Source organism: Microcaecilia unicolor, chromosome 2 (assembly GCF_901765095.1).
Source record: "Microcaecilia unicolor chromosome 2, aMicUni1.1, whole genome shotgun sequence".
NCBI lineage: Eukaryota > Metazoa > Chordata > Amphibia > Gymnophiona > Siphonopidae > Microcaecilia > Microcaecilia unicolor.
In genome coordinates this window covers 117,631,472-117,651,095 of record NC_044032.1, presented here as the reverse complement: position 1 = coordinate 117,651,095, position 19,624 = coordinate 117,631,472, and the positions used below count along the sequence as shown (strand labels likewise).

The following is a 19,624-nucleotide window of genomic DNA, read 5'->3' as shown; positions in this document are numbered from 1 at the left end:
AAAAAGAGAAACAATGAAAGTAAAACATGAACTTATGCAAAATGGCCAGGCCAGCCTGATGATCCAATAGCAATGCTGCAGGTGACTGGGTAGCAATTTCAAGCTTGTTTTTTATTCTTTTGGCTTTACATACACTGGAGTGCTTTTAACCCACTTCACTATTAATATCGAACGATGGTTAATCAAATTCTATTAAATCAGGCTTCAATTCTGAAGCTTGGTTTTTATACTATTCAACTAGAAATACTGAAGACACAAGATTATTGGTACCTGGTAGGGAGGGAGTTTCCACCACTGTGCAAAGGAGGTGCAGTTACCAGTGATCAGACTTAGCTTTAGAGGAAGCCATGGGACTGTTGCTTTGATGGCTGGGGTGGATGGAAGAGGATAGAATCCAAAAAGTATTTATCTTTTTTTCTGTATAAGGTACACATGGAGGAGCATTTTTGAAAGGACGTCCAGCTCAATGTCCAAAATGGACATCTACCTCACATGTGTTTTCCAACAGGAAATACATAAGGTCCTTGTATCCCTACTAGATTTTCAAAAAAACCAAGACAGGGGATTTAGAAACATAGAAATATGATGGCAGATAAGGACCAAATGGCCCATCCAGCCTGCCCCTCCTCAGCAGCCACTAACTCCTCCTTTTCTTAAGGGATCCCATGTGTATGTCCCATGCTTTCTTAAATTCTGACACAATCCTTGCCTCCACAACCTCAACTTTGCATCCACCACCCTTTCCATTAAAGTGTATTTCCTTAGATTCCCTCCTATGCCTATTTCCTTTTAACTTCATTGTATACACTCTCATTCCAGAGTTTTCCTTCATTTGAAAAAAGGCTCACCTCCTGTACATTAACGCCACTGAGGTATTGAAACGTCACTATCATATCCCCTCTCTCCTGCCTCTCTTCCAGTGTATACATGCTAAGGTTCATAAGCCTATCCTTATATGTTTTATGACGGAAACTGCTTACCAATTTCGTAGCCACCCACTGGACCGTCTCCATCCTGTGTATATCTTTCCATAGGTGCGGTCTCCAGAACCGCACGTAGTATTCTAAATTAAGCCTCACCAGAGACTTATACAAGGGCATTATCACCTCTTTTTTTCCTACTAGTCATCCCTCTCCTCATGCACCCAAGCATCCTTCTGGCTTTGACCCATCACCTTTTCTAACTGTTGTCAGACACAATCATCCCCAAGTCTCGCTCTTCTTTCATACAAAGAAGCACTTCACCCACTATATTGCACCGTGCCCGTGGATACTTCTAACCCAAGTGCATGACATTGCATTTCTTAGCATTAAATCTTAGTTGCCAATTATCAGACCAATCTTCAAGCTTTGCTAGATCCTTCCTCATGCCATCTACACCTTCTGGAGTGTCCACCCTATTATAGAGTTTGGTATCACCTACAAAGAGTCAAGGCTTACCAGACGGTCCTTCAAAATATCACTCACAAAGATGTTAAAAAGAGGCAGCCCAAGGACTGACCCCTGTGGTACACCACTGAACATCCCTTTCCTCAGAGCAAGCTCCATTTACCACTACCCTCAGTCTTCTTCCACGTAACCAGCTTTTAACCCAGTCACTTTAGGTCCTATACCGACGGCACTCAGTTTATTAATCAGTCGCCTGCGCGGAACCATGTCAAAGGCTTTGCTAAAATCCAAGTACACTACATCTAGCGCTCCTCCCACATCCAACTGTCAAAAAAATTAATCAGATTTGTCTGATATGACCTGCCTCTAGTGAAGTCATGCTGCCTCAGGTCCTGCAGTCCATTCGATTCAAGAAACCTCACAATCCTCCGCTTTAGAAGTGTTTTCATTAGTTTACTCACCATCGAGGTCAGACTAACAGGTCTGTAATTCCCAACCTCCTCCTTACTTCCGCTCTTGTGCAGAGGGACAACATCCGCCCTTCTCCAGTCCTCCAGGACCACTCCAGACTCTAAGGAAGCATTGACGAGATCAGACAGTGCAGCCGCCAGAACATTTCCAGAGTTCCTTCAGTACCCCCGGATGTATCCCATCTCAGAGTTCCTTGAGTACCCACAGATGCATCCCATCAGGTCCCATCGCTTTGTCTACTTTTAGTTTAGCTAGTTCCTTATGAACACAGTCTTCTGAGAATTGGTCCCAGTCTACCATGCATCCATCCCCATTTGTTTTCTGCGGTCCTACTCCCAGGCCGTCCATCTGTGAGCACAGAACAGAAATAATTGTTAAGCAGTTCAGCTTGATCCTTATCGGCTTATAAAATATTCCTCCCCCTCAGCTTTGAGCCTCGTGATGCTATTATGGCACCTCCTTCTGTCACTTACATATCTGAAAAACATCTTGTCCCCCAATTTCAGTGTGTCGGCTATCCGTTCTTCCATTTGCCTCTTCATTTTCTCGTCAGCTTTTCAAGTTTCTCTTAGCTTCTCTAGATATTTTTGTCTGTCTTGCTCTTTCCGAGTCTTCTTGTATTGTATGAAGGCTAATCTTTTTTCCCCTTAACTTTTCAGCTACGTTTGAGAACCAGAGTGGTCTTCTTTTTCTCTTACTTTTATGTAATTTTCTAACATAAAAGGTTTGTTGCCTTTAAAATGGCTCCTTTCAGTTTTGCCCACTGCTGTTCTACTTTCTTCAACTGTTCCCATCAAACTAACTCTTCCTTGAGAAATTCCCCCATCTTGGCAAAGTTAGTTCTTTTGAAATCTAGGACCTTCATTCTCGAATAAGCCCTCTCCTCCTTTAGGTTAATATCTTTTATTGGATTTTATCATAATACAATGCAAGCAAGAGCGCACCACAGTTCAACAAACAACAGTTACAAACATGGCAAAACTGGAGCTCACATTCAAAAAACAACTATCCACAACTAGAAACACATTAAGAAAAGGGGGGAAGAAAGAGGAGGTGGAGAAGTAAAAAAAAAAAAAAAAAAGAGGGGGGGTGCTGGAGAATACAAATCCAGACATGGAGCATGCATAGGCCACAAAATACATCAACCTCAGTGTTTATCTCTGTACCGAAGCAAAATAGGACACCAGTGGCAGCCATTTTTCCGTATAGGAAGCGAAGCGAGAAGATTTCTTCGCCAGATGTAATTCGAATTTGTACATTTGGAGCAATGAGTTCCACCATTCCTGATAAGTGGCCTGATGTAAGGACTTCCAGTGAGAGAAGATCACCTTCAATGCCAAAGAGACCATGGCACTAACAAGAGCCCCCTCTCTAGGAGTTAACTGACCACCAAAGGACTGTTCCCTCTCCTCCTTTGTCTTAATATTGAACCACACCATTCGGTGATCACTAGATGCAAAATGATCCATCCTGTGTTGGTTCCGTTACGCACTGCTGAAACAGTTCTTCCTGTACAGAATCCAAGATCCCTTTGCTTCTAGACGTTTTTGCAGTAGGGATGGCCCAATTGACACCTGGCATATTAAAATCACCTAACAGTAGTCCTTCCCCTTTCCTAGCTATCTTATGGACATCTTCAATTAAGTCTCCCTCCAATTCTTCTGACTGTGAAAGTGATCTGTGTATTACACCAATGCAAATATATGTTCCTTTCCCTCTTACCAGTTTAAGCCACAGCACTTCTTCCTTACTCCCTATGTACTGCAGTTCTGTCACTTTAATATTATTCTTAACACATAATGCCACCCCTCCACCTTTTTTTCCTACCCTGTCCTTATTATAGCCAGGTATAACCAAGTCTCCATGACCACCACCAGATCAGGTATCCATACATACATTGCAAAAGTAAACAATAACTTCTACAGAGTACATCCAAAACTTAATTTTTATTTTCTCATTTTCATCTTCTAAAATTCCAGACAGCAGATGTACAGATCAGCAGGACCCAAAGCAGCCCAAAACAAGTAAAGTCAGAAACAACACAGTTTATACCTAATTGTTCCACTACCCTCAGGATTCACCTTTGAGTTTAAAAAGCAAAACCATGTGCATGTAAGGACTGGATAAACAAATTAAACCAAAGTTTAAAGCAAATATGCAATATTTGGCAGCAACAATGAAACAGTGATGGAATATTCACACAGCAAGCAGCCTGAGCCAACAGATTCATTTTTCATTGAACATAATTAACTTTGTATGAACTTGGCGGCTAATAGTGTGCTGAACTGGACAATGTTGGCACATTTAGACTGACTCTAGACTTCTGTGACTCTAGACTTCTGTATGAAGGTAGCTCTGCCCTCATTATTCAATATCTGTCTTTTAAATAGTAGTAATAAAAAATATCAAGTGTATTTTTATAATATACCATTGCAATCCACAAAACAAAAGCAGCAAGTTCCCACATTATCTTTTTCTTTTGATCTAGGCACAGGAAAAAAAAAAGATTTTAAATGCTCGCAAGTTTCAACCTAATTCATGGTTGATCTGGGATATAAATGTCATAAATAAATAAGTAAATAAATAAATAGATGGAAACTCTAAATGTTGAGCACCTGATTCTCATAACATGTTGTCTGTTTTAGTGGACCTTTACCAGGAGAAAAAAATATCTGCACGAATATACCATGTGCTAGGGTGTCCCTATCTAAAAAGAAATAATTTATACTTGGGGATATTCCTCCAGAGCACTAGCTAATATTTTTAAGTTTTAAGATATATATTGAATAATTCTCCACCAGTTGCCCTTTAAGGCAACAAGATTCACGATTGCAATGAATAAAAGGAATTAAGTACATTTATTGGATTACATTAACCTGCATTACCAGTTTTAAGAACATATGTAAAGAACAGACCATATATTTAGCTTCAAAAGGAGTTTATTTACATAATTGCAGCGAGAAGTAAGAGTCTTGAACCAGCCCCTCCAAATAACACACTGATTACAATTTATAACAAATTACTACTCTACCTATGAAAAGGTATTCTGTTATTATACTTCCTCTGTGTGCATCCTTATGCTGACAAACTGGCATGTTTGAAAATATAAGTGAGATTAAATAAAAATGCTACCAACAATACAGAATGACAACATGGATGAAGCAGCTCATAGGTTTGTTTGCTTTGTTTTGAGTGTACTAGTATGACAGCTGCATAGGGAAGGGGAAACAGAAGCTAACCTAATTGGCTTTAACTTTTTGACATCATCCTGTCTCCTGTTTTCATTCAACCTCCTTAATGATAACCATGACACTGAAAGAATGTTTTCCTGATTGGAATGATGTCTTTGTATATTTTTATGCAAAAAAAAAAAAGCAGAAACAAAATAATCAATTCTATACGAGTTAAGGGCTATTCTCATAGCTTGCTTATTAGATTGACCACTTGGGGGCCCTTTTACTAAGGCATGCTAACACATTTAGGGCTTTAATCTATAAAGGTTATGCTCTTAAATTTACACTGCTAAACTTATGAGCACAATTTATGCTCCTAAATTACGAGCATACTCTATGCTCCAAAATAGACTATGCTTGTAATTTAGGAGCATAAATTTAGGAGTGTAGCTTATGCTCATAACTTAGGAGCATAAATTTACGAGCATAACCTAATAAGGCCCTTAATGTGTGCTAACGATTAGCGTGCGCTAAATGATAAGGCGCTCATAGGAATATAATGGGCACCTTATCATTTAGCACACGCTAATCATTAGCATGAACTAAATCTGTTAGCACACCTCAGTAAAAGGACCCCTTGATGTTCATGTCATTGTATATATTTGTATTTTACTTATTAATTTACTAGAGGAAAAGGCCCGCTTCTGTTAGAAATGAAACGGGCGCTAGCAAGGTAATCTGATTTTGCCATGAATGTTTTTAATGGAAGTGTTTTTAGATATTTCCTGTGATGCTAATGAATAATTTCCCAGATTGTTTTATGACTAATCTGATGCATGACAATGAGATGTGTTTTTTGTGTTATAGTAAAAGGACCCCTTGATGTTCATGTCATTGTGTATATTTGTATTTTACTTATTAATTTATATGTGGATATGTGTTCAATGAGAAGTCATAAACATTATAATTTATTTTAGTTCATTATCAGGCTAATTTTTGATCTTTCGACATAAATCGGAACATGGACGTCCATCTCCCAGAGACGTCCAAATCGGTATAATTGAAACACGATTTTGGACATCTCCAACTGAAGTCCGTCGCAAGGATGTCCAAATTTCAAGGGGGCGTGTCGGAGGCGTAGCAAAGGTGGGACTTGGGCGTGCCTAACACTTGGACGTCCTTGACCCATAATCGAAAAAAGCAAGGACGTCCATGACGAACACTTGGATGTTTTCACCTGGACGTGGTTTTTTTTTTTTTTACAAATAAGGCACAAAAAGGTGCCTGAAATGACCAGATGACCACCAGAGGGAATCAGGGATGACCTCCCATTACTCCCCCAGTGGTTACTAACCCCCTCCCACCCTCAAAAAAACATCTTTAAAAATATTTCATAAGGGGGGGGGTCAACCTCAGATGTCATACTCAGGTCCATGACAGCGCATGAAGGTCCCTGGAGCAGTTTTAGTGGGTACTGCAGTGCACTTCAGACAGGCGGACCCAGGCCCATAGCCCCTCTACCTGTTACATTTGTGGAGGAAACAGCGAGCTCTCCAAAACCCACCACAAATCCACTGTACCCACATATAGGTGCCCCCCTTCACCTGTAAGGGCTATGGTAGTGGTGTACAGTTGTGGGTAGTGGGTTTTCGGGGGCTCAGCACACAAGGTAAGGGAGCTATGTTCCTGGGAGCATTTTATGAAGTCCACTGTAATGCCCCCTAGGGTGCCCGGTTGGTGTCCTGGCATGTCAGGGGGGACCAGTGCACTGGAAATGCTGGGTCCTCCCACGTCCAAATGGCTTGCACTTGGACGTTTTTGACATGGCCATCTTTGGTTTCGAAAATCGCCGAAAATCAAAGACATCCATATCTAGGGATGTCCAAATTCAAGGACGTCCTTGGTATTTTCGAAACGAAAGATGGATGTCCATCTTTTTTCGAAAATACGGTTTTTTCGCCCCCCTCCCCAGATTTGGACGTTTTACAAAGACATCCAAATCCAAACATAGACGTTTCTTTCGAAAATGCCCCTCCAGGTCATTTTTTTTGTTTACAGTAGTTCTATATTTTGATATCATCCGAGTTACTTAAGGAAGTCACTACTATACGGCACCTCTAATTAACATTTCTAAATGTGAACACTTTAAAAAATTTTTAATATAAATATTTATTAAAGTTTATGTTTTATTGTTTTTTTTTTTATAGACCCCTGACATGTCAGGGGCATTTAGCAGACACATGGGTCAGGGTCCTCCAATAAATTCTGCTTCCTCAGGTTTGAGGCTCTGCCTTCTTTTCATTCCCATCTGGGCCCACTACACTACCTCCTCTGCTGCTTGGTTTTTGTTGCTGTTTCCCTCTGGTTTATTTTACCCAGAGTACTTGCACAGGACTTTCCTCTACACATCTGCAAGTTCACTAAGGTCCTGCCCAAGGAGTATTCCTAACCACACTCTCTCCAAAGGACATCACGAAATGTGAACCCCCCATGAGATTCTGCAGTGTAGCTCCCTAAAAAGATTTACTTAATCCAAGACTATCTCTAGTTCAGGAAGCAAGTAAAAGCTTGGCTCTTCACCTCAGCCTTTAATGGAGGAAGTAACTAGAGTGACACTGGCTGTACATACTGTAGCAAGACATGTTTATCCATTTCTACCCTCAGATTATACTCATGCACCTTTCTGAATTTGGGCCCCCTTCTACTAAACCGCGCTAGCGATTCCTGGCACAGCAATGCTGATCACTTTGAATAGGCTTTCTTTAAATTACTCTCCATATTTTCTAACTCCTGTTACTCTAGCTTGTCTGTCTACATGTTCCATCTTGTCTTACACCCTATGCTGTCTATTAAAATGTTTGATTGTTTATGGTGCTGATGTGACATACTGTGCCATACCTTGTGATTTTGGAGCTAGTGTCTAATCTGCTGTTGCCCTAAATATTCCTCAGGGTAGGGGCACAAGACAGACCCTGCTTTTTCTGCATTTACCTAGTTACTGTGATTATCCTCTAATTGTACCAATTGTCATCTGATGAATAGCAGCTCTACCAGATTCTGTGACTCCTGATTTATTACCTGCCACTAATAAAGAGCTAAGTATATATGTCTGTCCTTGGGGTGTCTGACGTGGGTTTGTTTGCTTCTTGCATAAAAGTCAAACCCCATTTCCCCCTTATTGGCACATAGAGATCTCTAAGTACTCAGTTCCCTTCTTCCCCCCCCCCCCCCCTTCCACTAGTGAAGGCTCTCTCCTTTTGGATGGCAAAATCATTATGGTTACCATGGGCATCGCTGGCTAGATGATGGAAGGCAATGGGCACCAGCTGTAGCCCATGGGAAGAAGACTGAGCAAGAGTATCTGTGCTACCTGTTTTGTTGACCTGTACAAACAATTATTGTGCTGTGCTACCTGTGTTTGTTTTCTGGAATATGTCTCTTTCTGCTCATTCTAAAGCCCATTTCCTCTGCCCTTTTTTTGTTTTCTCTCGGATGGCCTCATTTTTATTTGACTCTCTTTCCATTTTCTCCTTTTCTCTTCTTTCTATTCTTTTTCTGCCTGCTCTCCTTTCCCCATTCCTCCTGTTTTCTACTTTTATGTTCTCCTTTCCTCTTCCCCATCTTCCTATTTTATTTTCTGAGATTACAGCTCCATTTCTTGATCCTTTTTCCCTCTCCATCTACCCCCAGTTTTTTTCTATTACCAATGCTCTTCCACAGCCCTTTTTCCTACTTCTTTCTACCCAGGTTCTCCTTCCATAAGTCCCAAGACCTTTTCTAATGCCTGCACCCTCCCCTCACTCCCACGTACAACCTGGGTCTTCTTTTCTGTTCTGTTATACCCTGTGTTCTCTGTCCTCTCTTCTCAGTTTACACTTTTCTCCCAGAAAACTCCCTCTGTCCCAGAAAGCTCCCACACATCCTCTTTCCCTATAGTTTAGTTGTTCCCAAATCCAAAAAACAATTGAAAGCCCCCCCCACCCCACCTAAAATAAATAATTTCTGTCCCAACCTCCACTCCCATCAGTGTTTTCTGAGCTCCACTTCCCCAGATGAGAAGCTGCATTTGTGCCATCACATACTGATTTGCTAGACTGGGGTAGGAGTGGGGCATAAGAAAGAGAGGGCCTGCATCTCTGCTGTCACATGCTCCTCTTTCAACACTGACCTAGAACAGCAATGGTGAGAGAACAACTCTGTAAGCAACAAGAGGCAGTAGACAGAAGGCATGGATGCAATCAGTGGTGTTGCTACATACTTCTGCTTCCTCTCCTCTCTTCTCCTGTGGCTGCAAGGTACCAAAGAATAAAGCTTGACTGCAGAACCAGCACACCAGCTACCACAACCACATATATAATGACTGGTTGCATGTAGTGATGCATACAGTGGATGTTATGCCACTGCCATATAGCGTGACATTACGGTGTTCAGTTACCACTTTAGGAGTCAGCAGTAAAACCAGACTGTTTGGTCCAGAAGTAGGCAGTTGATCACCCTAGTGTCATGTTATAAAATTAAGCCGAAAGTGTACAGTTTAGAAGTTTGGCAGCAAACCATCCTCACTGATGTTTTTCTCCAAGAGCTAGGCGTTCACAGAGAAAAATAAAGGGTTGAACAAAGAAAAAGAAAAGGATCTCCAAACCTTTGGGAAGGGATGACACTCTGAACAATTGAAATTAGTGAGAGGACTGGGGAGGCTTGCCCCCTTCTTGGTGAGTTTTCTGAGCAGAGGAATAGAAACATAGAAAAAAAACACGCTGGCAGATAAAGGCCAAATGGCCCATCCGGTCTGCCCATCTTCTGAAACCCCTCCCTATTTCTTCCTTTTCCTAAGCGATCCTATGCCTTCTTAAATTCTGACACAGTCCTCGACTCCACAACCTCCACCGGGAGGCCATTTCACGCTTCCACCACCCTTTCTGTGAAATAACACTTTCTTAGATTACTCCTAAGCCTATTCCCTCTTAACTTCATCATATGCCCCCTTGTTCCAGAGTTTTCCTACAGTTAAAAAGGCTCACTTCTTGTACATTAATGCCCTTGAGATATTTAAACATCTCTATCATCTCCTCTCTCCCTCCTCTCTTCCAGCTGTTGGACAGTTCACTCAGACTACAAGTAATAATATTCCTTTATCTCTTCAAAGCTGACAACCCTGCTCCCTGCCTCCCTCCTTTCTCCTTTACAACATCTGCCCTGCCTCCCTCCTTCTCCTTTCTAACATCTGCCCTGCCTCCCTCCTAGTTCTAGAGAAGAGAAACATAAGGAGCAGGAGGAGAAGCATAAAGCTAATCATATGTGATAGGCATGGGGTCCCCAGAGCCCAGCAGAGAGGCAGTACCACCAAGTAGGCTGACCCAGGACTGTCTTCAAGCCTCAGTTCCTAGGGATGGGGAAAATCGTTCCCCAGAGGGGCGGGATTTGAAGCTGGTCTCTAAAAAATGAGATCACTAGTTCCCTAAGGTAGGGAATTAAAAGAAGTTCTTAAGGGCTAGGGTTGTGAGAATCCACAGTGGGAAAATAGGAGATGGATCCAAGAGGTAAGGAATTCAAGAAAGCACGCTTTTGATATCTTTGCCCACTTGTTCCTGGATATGGATTCATTACTCTTATTCATTCACTCTCTAATTAGATCAAGACTTGATTATTACAATTTTTTATTGCAGGGTTTACCTCAAAATCTGATCAGGAAATTACAAATTAGTTCCAAAATTTGTGAAGCGTGAAAAGCTATTTTCTGGGTAAATTAAAATTTTTATTTTCAATAATTCTAGTCAACATAAGAACATTTTCTTTCACTGAATATCATACACATTACTAATAAATGTTTTTTTTCGTGCAAATTTCACACATCCTATGGCTATCTATAAAGGCAATCTGCTTCCGGTATAAACTAATTTCTGGAACTAAGCACTTCTATTACTACAGAACACTTCTGTAAAACTATTACATGGAGCTAAAAAATTTGCTCATGTTACTCCACTATCTATAGGACACTGGCTCCCCATATCATTTTGAATTTCTTTGAAGATCCTTATTTGGCACATAAGACCTTATTATATTGGTTTTCCATCTTTCCTCTTCAGCTCACTCATCCTTTACACTCCTGTCCATTGCCTTCATTCATCACAAGATCATCTGGTTCCTTCCCATTTACACATGCAGCTAGACTCCACAAGGCTTTCATGTTTCAAAGGTTGCTGTGCCCACTCTCTGGAATGCTCTTCCTAAGCATCTTCGATTAGAAACACCTTTTATAAAATTTAAAAATACCTTAAAAACCCATGATACAGGCTTTTCTATCCATTGAGCATTAAAGGCTTATTTGTAACCTCTAGTGCAATCCTTCTATAGGAACGTCCTCACATCATCACAGGCTCGTGTTCTGAACATCTCATACCCTCCTGAGTCTCAAGGTATAACTCCTCCTTCCTTCCTTCCTTCCTTCCTATCTTATTTATTATATTTACATTGATTGTATTATAGACCTCCTTGTATGTTTACCCACTTTTCTTCACTGTTCGTTTTATTTATTGTAAACAGCTTACATGTTTATTTGTGGTATATCAAATAAAGGTGAAATGTGAAATGTATGAAGCACAGAGGATCTCCAGGGGAGAGGAAAGGATAGTAGATACTAGCAGTTGGTATAGATGGTTAGACTGCATAGGCCATATGGTTTTTATCTGCTGTCGTTTTCTCTGTTTCCATGTTTTTATGTTTATCTTTGTCAGGTGGAAAGGGAGGAGGTGATCAGAGACACATTAAAGCAATATGTCTTGCTGGATTTGGACTCCCTTTGCTAACTACCCTTGCACTTTGGGCTAGCTAGTGTGCAGGGTTTTAAAATGCAGATCATGCATCTGTTTAAAGGCCCACAGTGCCTTCGGAACAGATCTTATGTGAACTCAGCATCTCATTAGCTTTTTGACCAGGCAGCTCATGACAATTCTAGCAAGCATACCAAGAAAGGAAGAGGCATAGCCTAGTATCTAGCAGAGAGGTTTGCAAACTACAGCCTGTAGATGACTTTCCTCAGTCCCTCAGCAGACCTATCTGTCCTAGCCTGTGCCAGTTCCTGTTTTGCACTCCTTCTTGAAGCCATTCACTAGCTGTCATTTTCCTAATCCACAAACAGCTCATCTACTTTATTTATTTTAACTACTACAGGTTTGACTTCTGGGTTTGCCACCAAGCTACACCAAGATAAAAGCCCTAATCTGATCCTTAGGAAAATGAAAAAAAAAAAAAAAAAAAGTTTGTCCATTCTGAGGTTAAAGCAATGGGCTAAGAACCAGAAAAGACAGGGTTTGTACCCTACTTCTCTTGTGGACAAATCCTTATGACCTTGGGCAAATCACTAGCTCCCACTGGTTCAGGTACCCACTTAAGACTGTAAATTCCTTGGGGAAGGTATGTATGTTACCTGAATAGTTAGTACTTAATTTTCTAGCATGATACAATAGTAATATCATTAATATTTATTTGTGGTGGCCTTAAGGGCTCCTTTTACCAAAGCTGCGGCAAAACGGGCCTGGTGCTGGCATCAGTGCGTGTTTTACAAGTGCACCAACACCCCCTTTTACCACAGCAGGCAAAGCACTTGCCGCAAGGCCATTTCAGGGGGGAGCCCTTACCGCCACCCACTGAGATGGCGATAAGGGCTCCCCCGCAGGGTACACTCTGGCGCTACAAAAATAAATACATTTTTGTAGCGCCAGAAATGAAAGTGTGCCAGGGGTGAGAAGTACCACCGGGCTGCTGTAGTAGCCTGGCAGTACTTCCCGTTTAGCGAACAGTAAGCCCACGTTGGGCTTACCGTCGCTTAGTAAAAGGAGCCCTTAGTGATTCAGCCCCTGTACCTCCATGTATTTCTTATTCTGAAAAGGTTTAACGACTAAAGTTTACTTAGGTTTCCTTGGACTTCAAACCTCTTCTCACACCATTCCTATCTCAGTCTTCCACTTTCTTTGGTGCCTGTCAGCTCCTGTCAGAGCTATAGCAAACATACTCGGGGAGGTCTTCGCAACTGCTAGGGGTCAAGGAGCAGAAAGCTACTAGGCAGGTTTCTGATAAAGTTATATAGTCACAGGCTTTAAAGACACAATACAGAAAAAGCTAATACATTTTTTTAAAAGGTAAAAGGCAAAATATTAGACCAGGAATTGTCAGTTCACAAAAGCTAATATTAAAAAAAAGATTTTTGTCAAAATATATGGCCTCTTATCAAACTGTGCTAGCGGTCCCTGGTCGTCGGCACTGCCGCAAGGGAACCACTAGCATGGCTTGGTAAAAGAGGCCCATAGAAAGGACATCTGATACGCTAACTTCAGATCCCCATTTTACTCCCTCAGAATCTGTACAACTTAAGTTTAGATTAAAGGAAGTGATATATTATTTACAATAAAAAATATGTATAAGAACCATATGTACTTAATATGAACTCTATATATATTACTGCAAAAAAGAGTTTAACCACTCTTATTTTTTTCTCTCACTGGTGTTCAAATTAAGCATCCCATTTCATATTAGTTTGTATGAGAAGCTCTTGTTCCCTTTTTTTTTCTTTATTAGTTTTTACAATAAAAAGACAACAGTTCCATTATCTGGCTACTCAATCATGCTACATTTTAGTACGACTATAACTACTACTTATCATTTCTATAGCACTACTAGACATATGCAGCACTGTACCCATTATGGGCCCTTTTTACCAAGCTGTGGTAAAAGGGGCCTTGCCATAGCTGCAGAGGGTAAAAAGTCCGAAAAAGGAAATGGCCATGCGGTAAACACTTACAGTGTGGCCATTTCCAAGGAACCCTTACCACCACCTACTGAGGTGGTAAGAGCTCCGCACTAACCCAGTGGATCACTACTAGTGCTGGATTGCCATGCGGCAACCCTTTAGTAAAATGGCCCCTATATGTAGGTACTTTCTCTATCCCTAGTGGGCTCACAATCTTAAGTTGTTGGTTTTTTTTTTTTGTACCTGGTGCAATGGAGGGTTAAGTCACTTGCCTAGGATCACAAGCAGATGCAGTGGGAGTTGAATCCAGTTCCCCAGGATCTCAGTCCACTGCACTAACCATTAGGCTACTCCTCCACTCATTTTACAAGTAAAGCCAAAAATAATGCCAAACAGAGATATTCCAATATAACTTGCAGAATTTTAAAATTACCATTACTACACCATTCCACTTTATGCACAATATTTAAAAACATGCAATGCTGTAAAAATTTAGATTAAATTACTTACAATGATGACGGGTGAAAAATTAGACAATGATAAACCTTGCAGATCTTCTACTAAACTTGGAGACATCATAGTAGAGCTGAGAGCTTTTGCAGAAGATGAAACTGGATTGACTGTAAGAAAAAGGTTAAGGTTACTAATGGCATATAAAAAGCAAAATTCATGAAATATAGAAATACTACATTAATTTTGCAACATACCTAATACTTTCAATAATAGTACATTTTTTAGATAATTAAGAGATTAATATGTTTTTCAATTATCTGACATTAGTGATATACCTGAATTTACAATCTGTAATGCTACTACCATGTATGTATTCTTCGGTTTGTAATTTAGTATTGACACCAAAATGTGAAAGCTCTCTTCCGGTACGCAAACTGATTCACACTTCAAAGAGGCCCTTTTACTAAGCTGCAGTAGTAATTACTAATGTGTGCTTGCTGTAGCTTAAAAAGCACTACTGCAGTGCATGCTCAGGCATCCCGCGGTAGTTCTTACATGTGCACGTGCTACCCACGCACTAAAAAAAGGTGTTGGGGGGCGGGGGTTAGCACTGGGGGGCAATATGGGGGAGGAAAGTAGGCATGTTCTGCACTAATTGGTTAGCGCAGCTACAATGCCATGTGCTAACCAATTAGATCCTGGTTAGTGCATGAGCCCTTACCACCTAGAAAATAGGTGTTGGTATGTGCTCACACACTAATGGCCATGAACTAATGGGAAAATTAGCATGTGGCCATCATTAGCACAATAGAAAAATTTACCATTTGCAGTGCTAAAGGTAGCCTTAGCACATGGTAAAGTGTAGTTCAAATTGGATTACTGCAGTTAAAGTGCATCAGCAGTGGAAGAAATATCTATCGATTTTGTTTTATATTTATAGCCCACCTAAAACCTAGGTGAGTTACATTTAAAAAAACATACATATTAACATACTTAACATTACAGTTTCCTAACCCAAAAAAAGTGATTTATAAAAGTATATTTAATGGTATGGTTTCCTATCAGTCTCCTCATTGGTGAAATTTGCTTCCTTTAACTATTCAGCAGATTCTCAACTATTTTTCATTTAGAAAGGTACTTAAAACTCATCTTTTTTAGTCCATTCATAAATTGCTGTGATGTTTTATTTATTTTGTTCTGGTTAGTAATTTTAAAATTGATATGTTTTTGTATTTTCCTGGGATTTGCCCAGGTCCTTGATGTCTGTAAACTGCATAGAACTCAAATGGGACTTGCAGGGTAGAAGTATATATTGTATTGCATTGTACAGTACACAGTTTTGCACAATAAACTGCTGCTGTATCCCACTACACAAAATCATCTCCTCAAAAGCATCAGCGTAGTATAGATTGGTACTCGTATTTACAGGTGAAGGTCTACGCCACTAGAGTAATAAGGACAGGATGTAAGCGGGGAATATTCCAGAAGCTAGAGAAGTTCTTTTTGCCCCCAGGGTATCAACAGGTGACAGTATCAAGGCTATATGAGGCACTCACAAAGGCGACGCCCCCTAAAAATTTGATAGGGTAGCGCAAAAATGGACTCAGGAAATGGGAATGGTAAGCAGAGAAGAAGATATCTTAGAATATATCAAAGAAATTAAAGATCATGTCTCGAGTGCTAGACATCGAGAAACCCAATATAGAGTAATTATGAGAGCTTATTTTTCGCCCAAGCAGGCGTTTTATGCGGGGAGGATTACGAGGTGTAAATGTCCCAAATGTGAAAGTACAGAACCATCCTTAATACACATGCTTTGGGAATGTATACATGTGGGGCGGTTCTGGAGTACTATACAGAATTACTGTGAACGCCTGATGCACAAAAGACTTCTTCTGACGCCTCAAGTATGTTTATTGGGCTTTAGAGGAAGTAGGACCACTTTTAGGCGCTATGAACGACAATTTCTTTATAAAGCCTGCATAATAGGGAAGCAGTGTATAATGCAGTACTGGATACAGGAAGAAACCTCATCATTTTGGCACTGGCGAAACAGTTTACATAGGTTGGTCTTATGGGAGGCTAAAGATGTTAGGGGATCTTTAAAGCGGGGAAAAGAATTTTGGGCAATTTGGGAACCCTATGTTCAATCCCTCAACCACTGGACTCGCAGCCTAGTGATGAACTCCATGCAAATGTAAGATGGGTATTGTAAGTACAAGAAGAGTGGGAATGGAGGGGGGGATTGATAATCAGGGAGGGGGGGGAAGGGGGATAGGGGAGGGAAGAGAGGATATATAACTCACAATAGCTACAAGGTGGCACAGTAGCTAACTGCAGATGTTTATAAAGGTATGTTGGGACGTTTAGGGCCAACAGCCTATTGCTAGTTCAAGTTGGACGCACTTGTTCCTATGGACTGTTCTGCATTGGTGCAACAAAGTTAGTAGTTTATAGAGGCGATGATAATCAACGAGGGGCTATAAGAGACAAGGCTCCTCGGGAGGTCAGTGGCCTCTGGCCTCATGAGTTCAATTGTTTGGATGGGACTGTTCTTTATGTGTTGGGGGGGGGGGGGGGAACTTGATGTTTAGCACCTAATTAAAAAAGGGGGGGGGGGGGGAGGGATGGGAAGGAGGGGAAAGAGGGGGTGCATCAAAAATGGCGGGGTAAAACTGGATGGCAGGAATGATAGCGAACTTAGTGAATGTTGTATTGGGTATTTTGCCTATTGTTTGTACAGGTGAAGAAAGAAGAGATATGTATCAGATCTGTCACCAATAAATATATTGAAACATAAAAGCATCAAACAGATCCCGCTGTACATACTCATTCAATCAAACAACATGAATAAACAATGTGTTTAAAAAATGTCTTAAACTAATGTATCCCATTACTCAACCATAAAGGCACAGCTAGTTTATTCCACATCACTGCCACAGAGCTAACAGTAGCTGTAGTCTCAGCATACTGAGTCTGTGCCATCTTATCAACAGATAGCCGCATATCAGTCTCAGATCTCAAACAATGGTGAGGCAGGTACAAGGGTAATATAGGAGTCCACAAAGTGGCCACACAAGTGGGTGGCATCATAGCATGTTGCTCTGATGAAACAGGTCAAGCTCAGAAAGTAATACAAAAGTTCTAAGTATGCATGGTACTTCCTGCACACAGCAGTGTCTTTAGCTCCTCAATTAGTTCCACAGCTCAAGAATACAAATTTTAAGATGGAATGCATTTTGAAACTCCCAAGCTCAGGGCTAGTCATCTCTATATGTATTGTCCAGTTTCAGAAGCAGCCCACACATAAAACCAATGCTAGAGCTGCAATATTGGCCAGCACAACTTGTCCAAAAGCATGGTTTCCTTACTGTGGTCTGGTCCAAGATATGAAGCAAAAATCAGATCTCTCTTTTACAATAGCATTCAGCAAAGAAGCCTTCAGGACAGCCACTGTAGGTTCAGTGACTCAGATATGAGATTTTATTTTCGTGCAGTGGTTCCCAAACCTGGTCCTGGAAGCACCCCAGTCAGTCAGGTTTCCAGGATATCCACAATGAATATTCATACTATAACTCAAGCAACTGCGTTTCCAATTTTACATCAATTTATTCTTCTTAAAAATTCCGCTTTATGGTTTTTACATATCAAACAGTGTGCTTATATCTACATTCACTCAGTCTCAAACCACATACATACACCTCACATCAAACCTCATTAAATCTGCTTCAAACCAAAGGTGATCACATGATACTAGGCTATCACTTCCCGTAAACAGGTTGACAACTTATAATTGGTTCTTTACAAATATGCTAAGGTACTTAGCAAAACAGTTGCATTATCACTTTTTCTTTTCAAAATTGCAATTACACATAACATAAATGTCACATCGCTTTTAAGAAGCCTCAGTTCATAATAATTGTATTTTTCCATCCAATCAAATGACTCTTCTTCAAGCTTCACAGTTGGTATCAAGTAATTAGATCGTACAGTTCCGTCATCATTCTCAGTTACTAGTGTCACGGTTCTTCCTTGGGTAATCTCTTATTGGCTCACTACTCCACCTTCCGTAATGGCCAAAATTTAACATTCAGCACCAGATATAATCTTAATCATTAAACCCAACACTTGCACTGCATTTCGCCAACTGGCATCTTCAGGGGTTTAATTTTTATCATAGCCGGCTGCTTACACAGGATCGACCCCGCTCAAGGGACCTGGAAAAATGGCGCCGCAATTTTACCTGGTAAGATTCCAAAACAGTACAATACATTTTATGCTGCTTATCCTAGAAATAAGCTGTGAATTTTCCCCAAGTCTATCTTAATAATGGCTTATGGACTTTACTTTAGGAAGATAGCCAACCTTTTTTAAACCCGATAAGCTAACTGCTTTTACCATATTCTCTGGCAATGAATTCCTGAGTTTAATTACACATTGAGTGAAGAAATATTGTTTTACATTTACTACTTTGTAGTTTCATTGCGTGCCTCCTAGTCCTAGTATTTTTGGAAAAAGTAAACAAGCAATTCATGTCTACCCATTCCACTCCACTCATTATTTTATATACCTCTATCATATCTCCCCTTCAGCTGTCTTTTCTCAAGCTGAAGAGCCCTAGCTGCTTCAGTCTTTCCTCATAGGGGTGTCCCATTCCCTATATCCCTGTACTTTCTCTAATTTCACTATATCTTTTTTTGAGATGCAGTGACCAGAATTGCACACAATTGCGGTCGCACCATGGAGTTATACAAAGGTATTATAACATTCTTGTTTTTGTGTTCCAATCCTTTCCTAATAATACCTAACATTTTATTTGCATTCTTGGCCGCTGCTGCACACTGAGCAGATGATTTCAATGTATCGCCAATGATACACCTAGATTGCTTTCCTAGTCGGTGACTTCTAATATGGGACCTTGCATCACGCAGCTATAGTTCGGGTTCCTCTTTGCCACATGCATCACTTTGCACTTGCTCACATTAAACATCATCTACAATTTGAATGCCCAATCCCGTAAGGTCTTCTTGTACATAAGTAATGCCACACTGGGAAAAGACCAAGGGTCCATCGAGCCCAGCATCCTGTCCACGACAGCGGCCAATCCAGGCCAAGGGCACCTGGCAAGCTTCCCAAACGTACAAACATTCTATACATGTTATTCCTGGAATTGTGGATTTTTCCCAAGTCCATTTAGTAGTGGTTTATGGACTTGTCCTTTAGGAAACCATCTAACCCCTTTTTAAACTCTTCCAAGCTAACCGCCTTCACCATGTTCTCCAGCAACGAATTCCAGAGTTTAATTATGCGGTTGGGTGAAGAAACAATTTCTCCGATTTGTTTTAAATTTACTACACTGTAGTTTCATTGCATGCTCCCTAGCCCTAGTGTTT

At 40.7% G+C, this 19,624-nt stretch overlaps 1 protein-coding gene across 1 annotated transcript in view; it reads right to left on the bottom strand.

Annotated features, from left to right (window-relative positions):
- Positions 1 to 19,624, bottom strand: part of AP3B1 (adaptor related protein complex 3 subunit beta 1) — a 1,191,861-nt gene that overhangs the window by 458,013 nt on the left and 714,224 nt on the right. Inside the window, exon 22 of the mRNA XM_030193246.1 lies at positions 14,289 to 14,398. Within this exon, the coding sequence (XP_030049106.1) occupies positions 14,289 to 14,398 (110 nt within the window). The remainder of the gene's footprint in view (positions 1 to 14,288; positions 14,399 to 19,624) is intronic.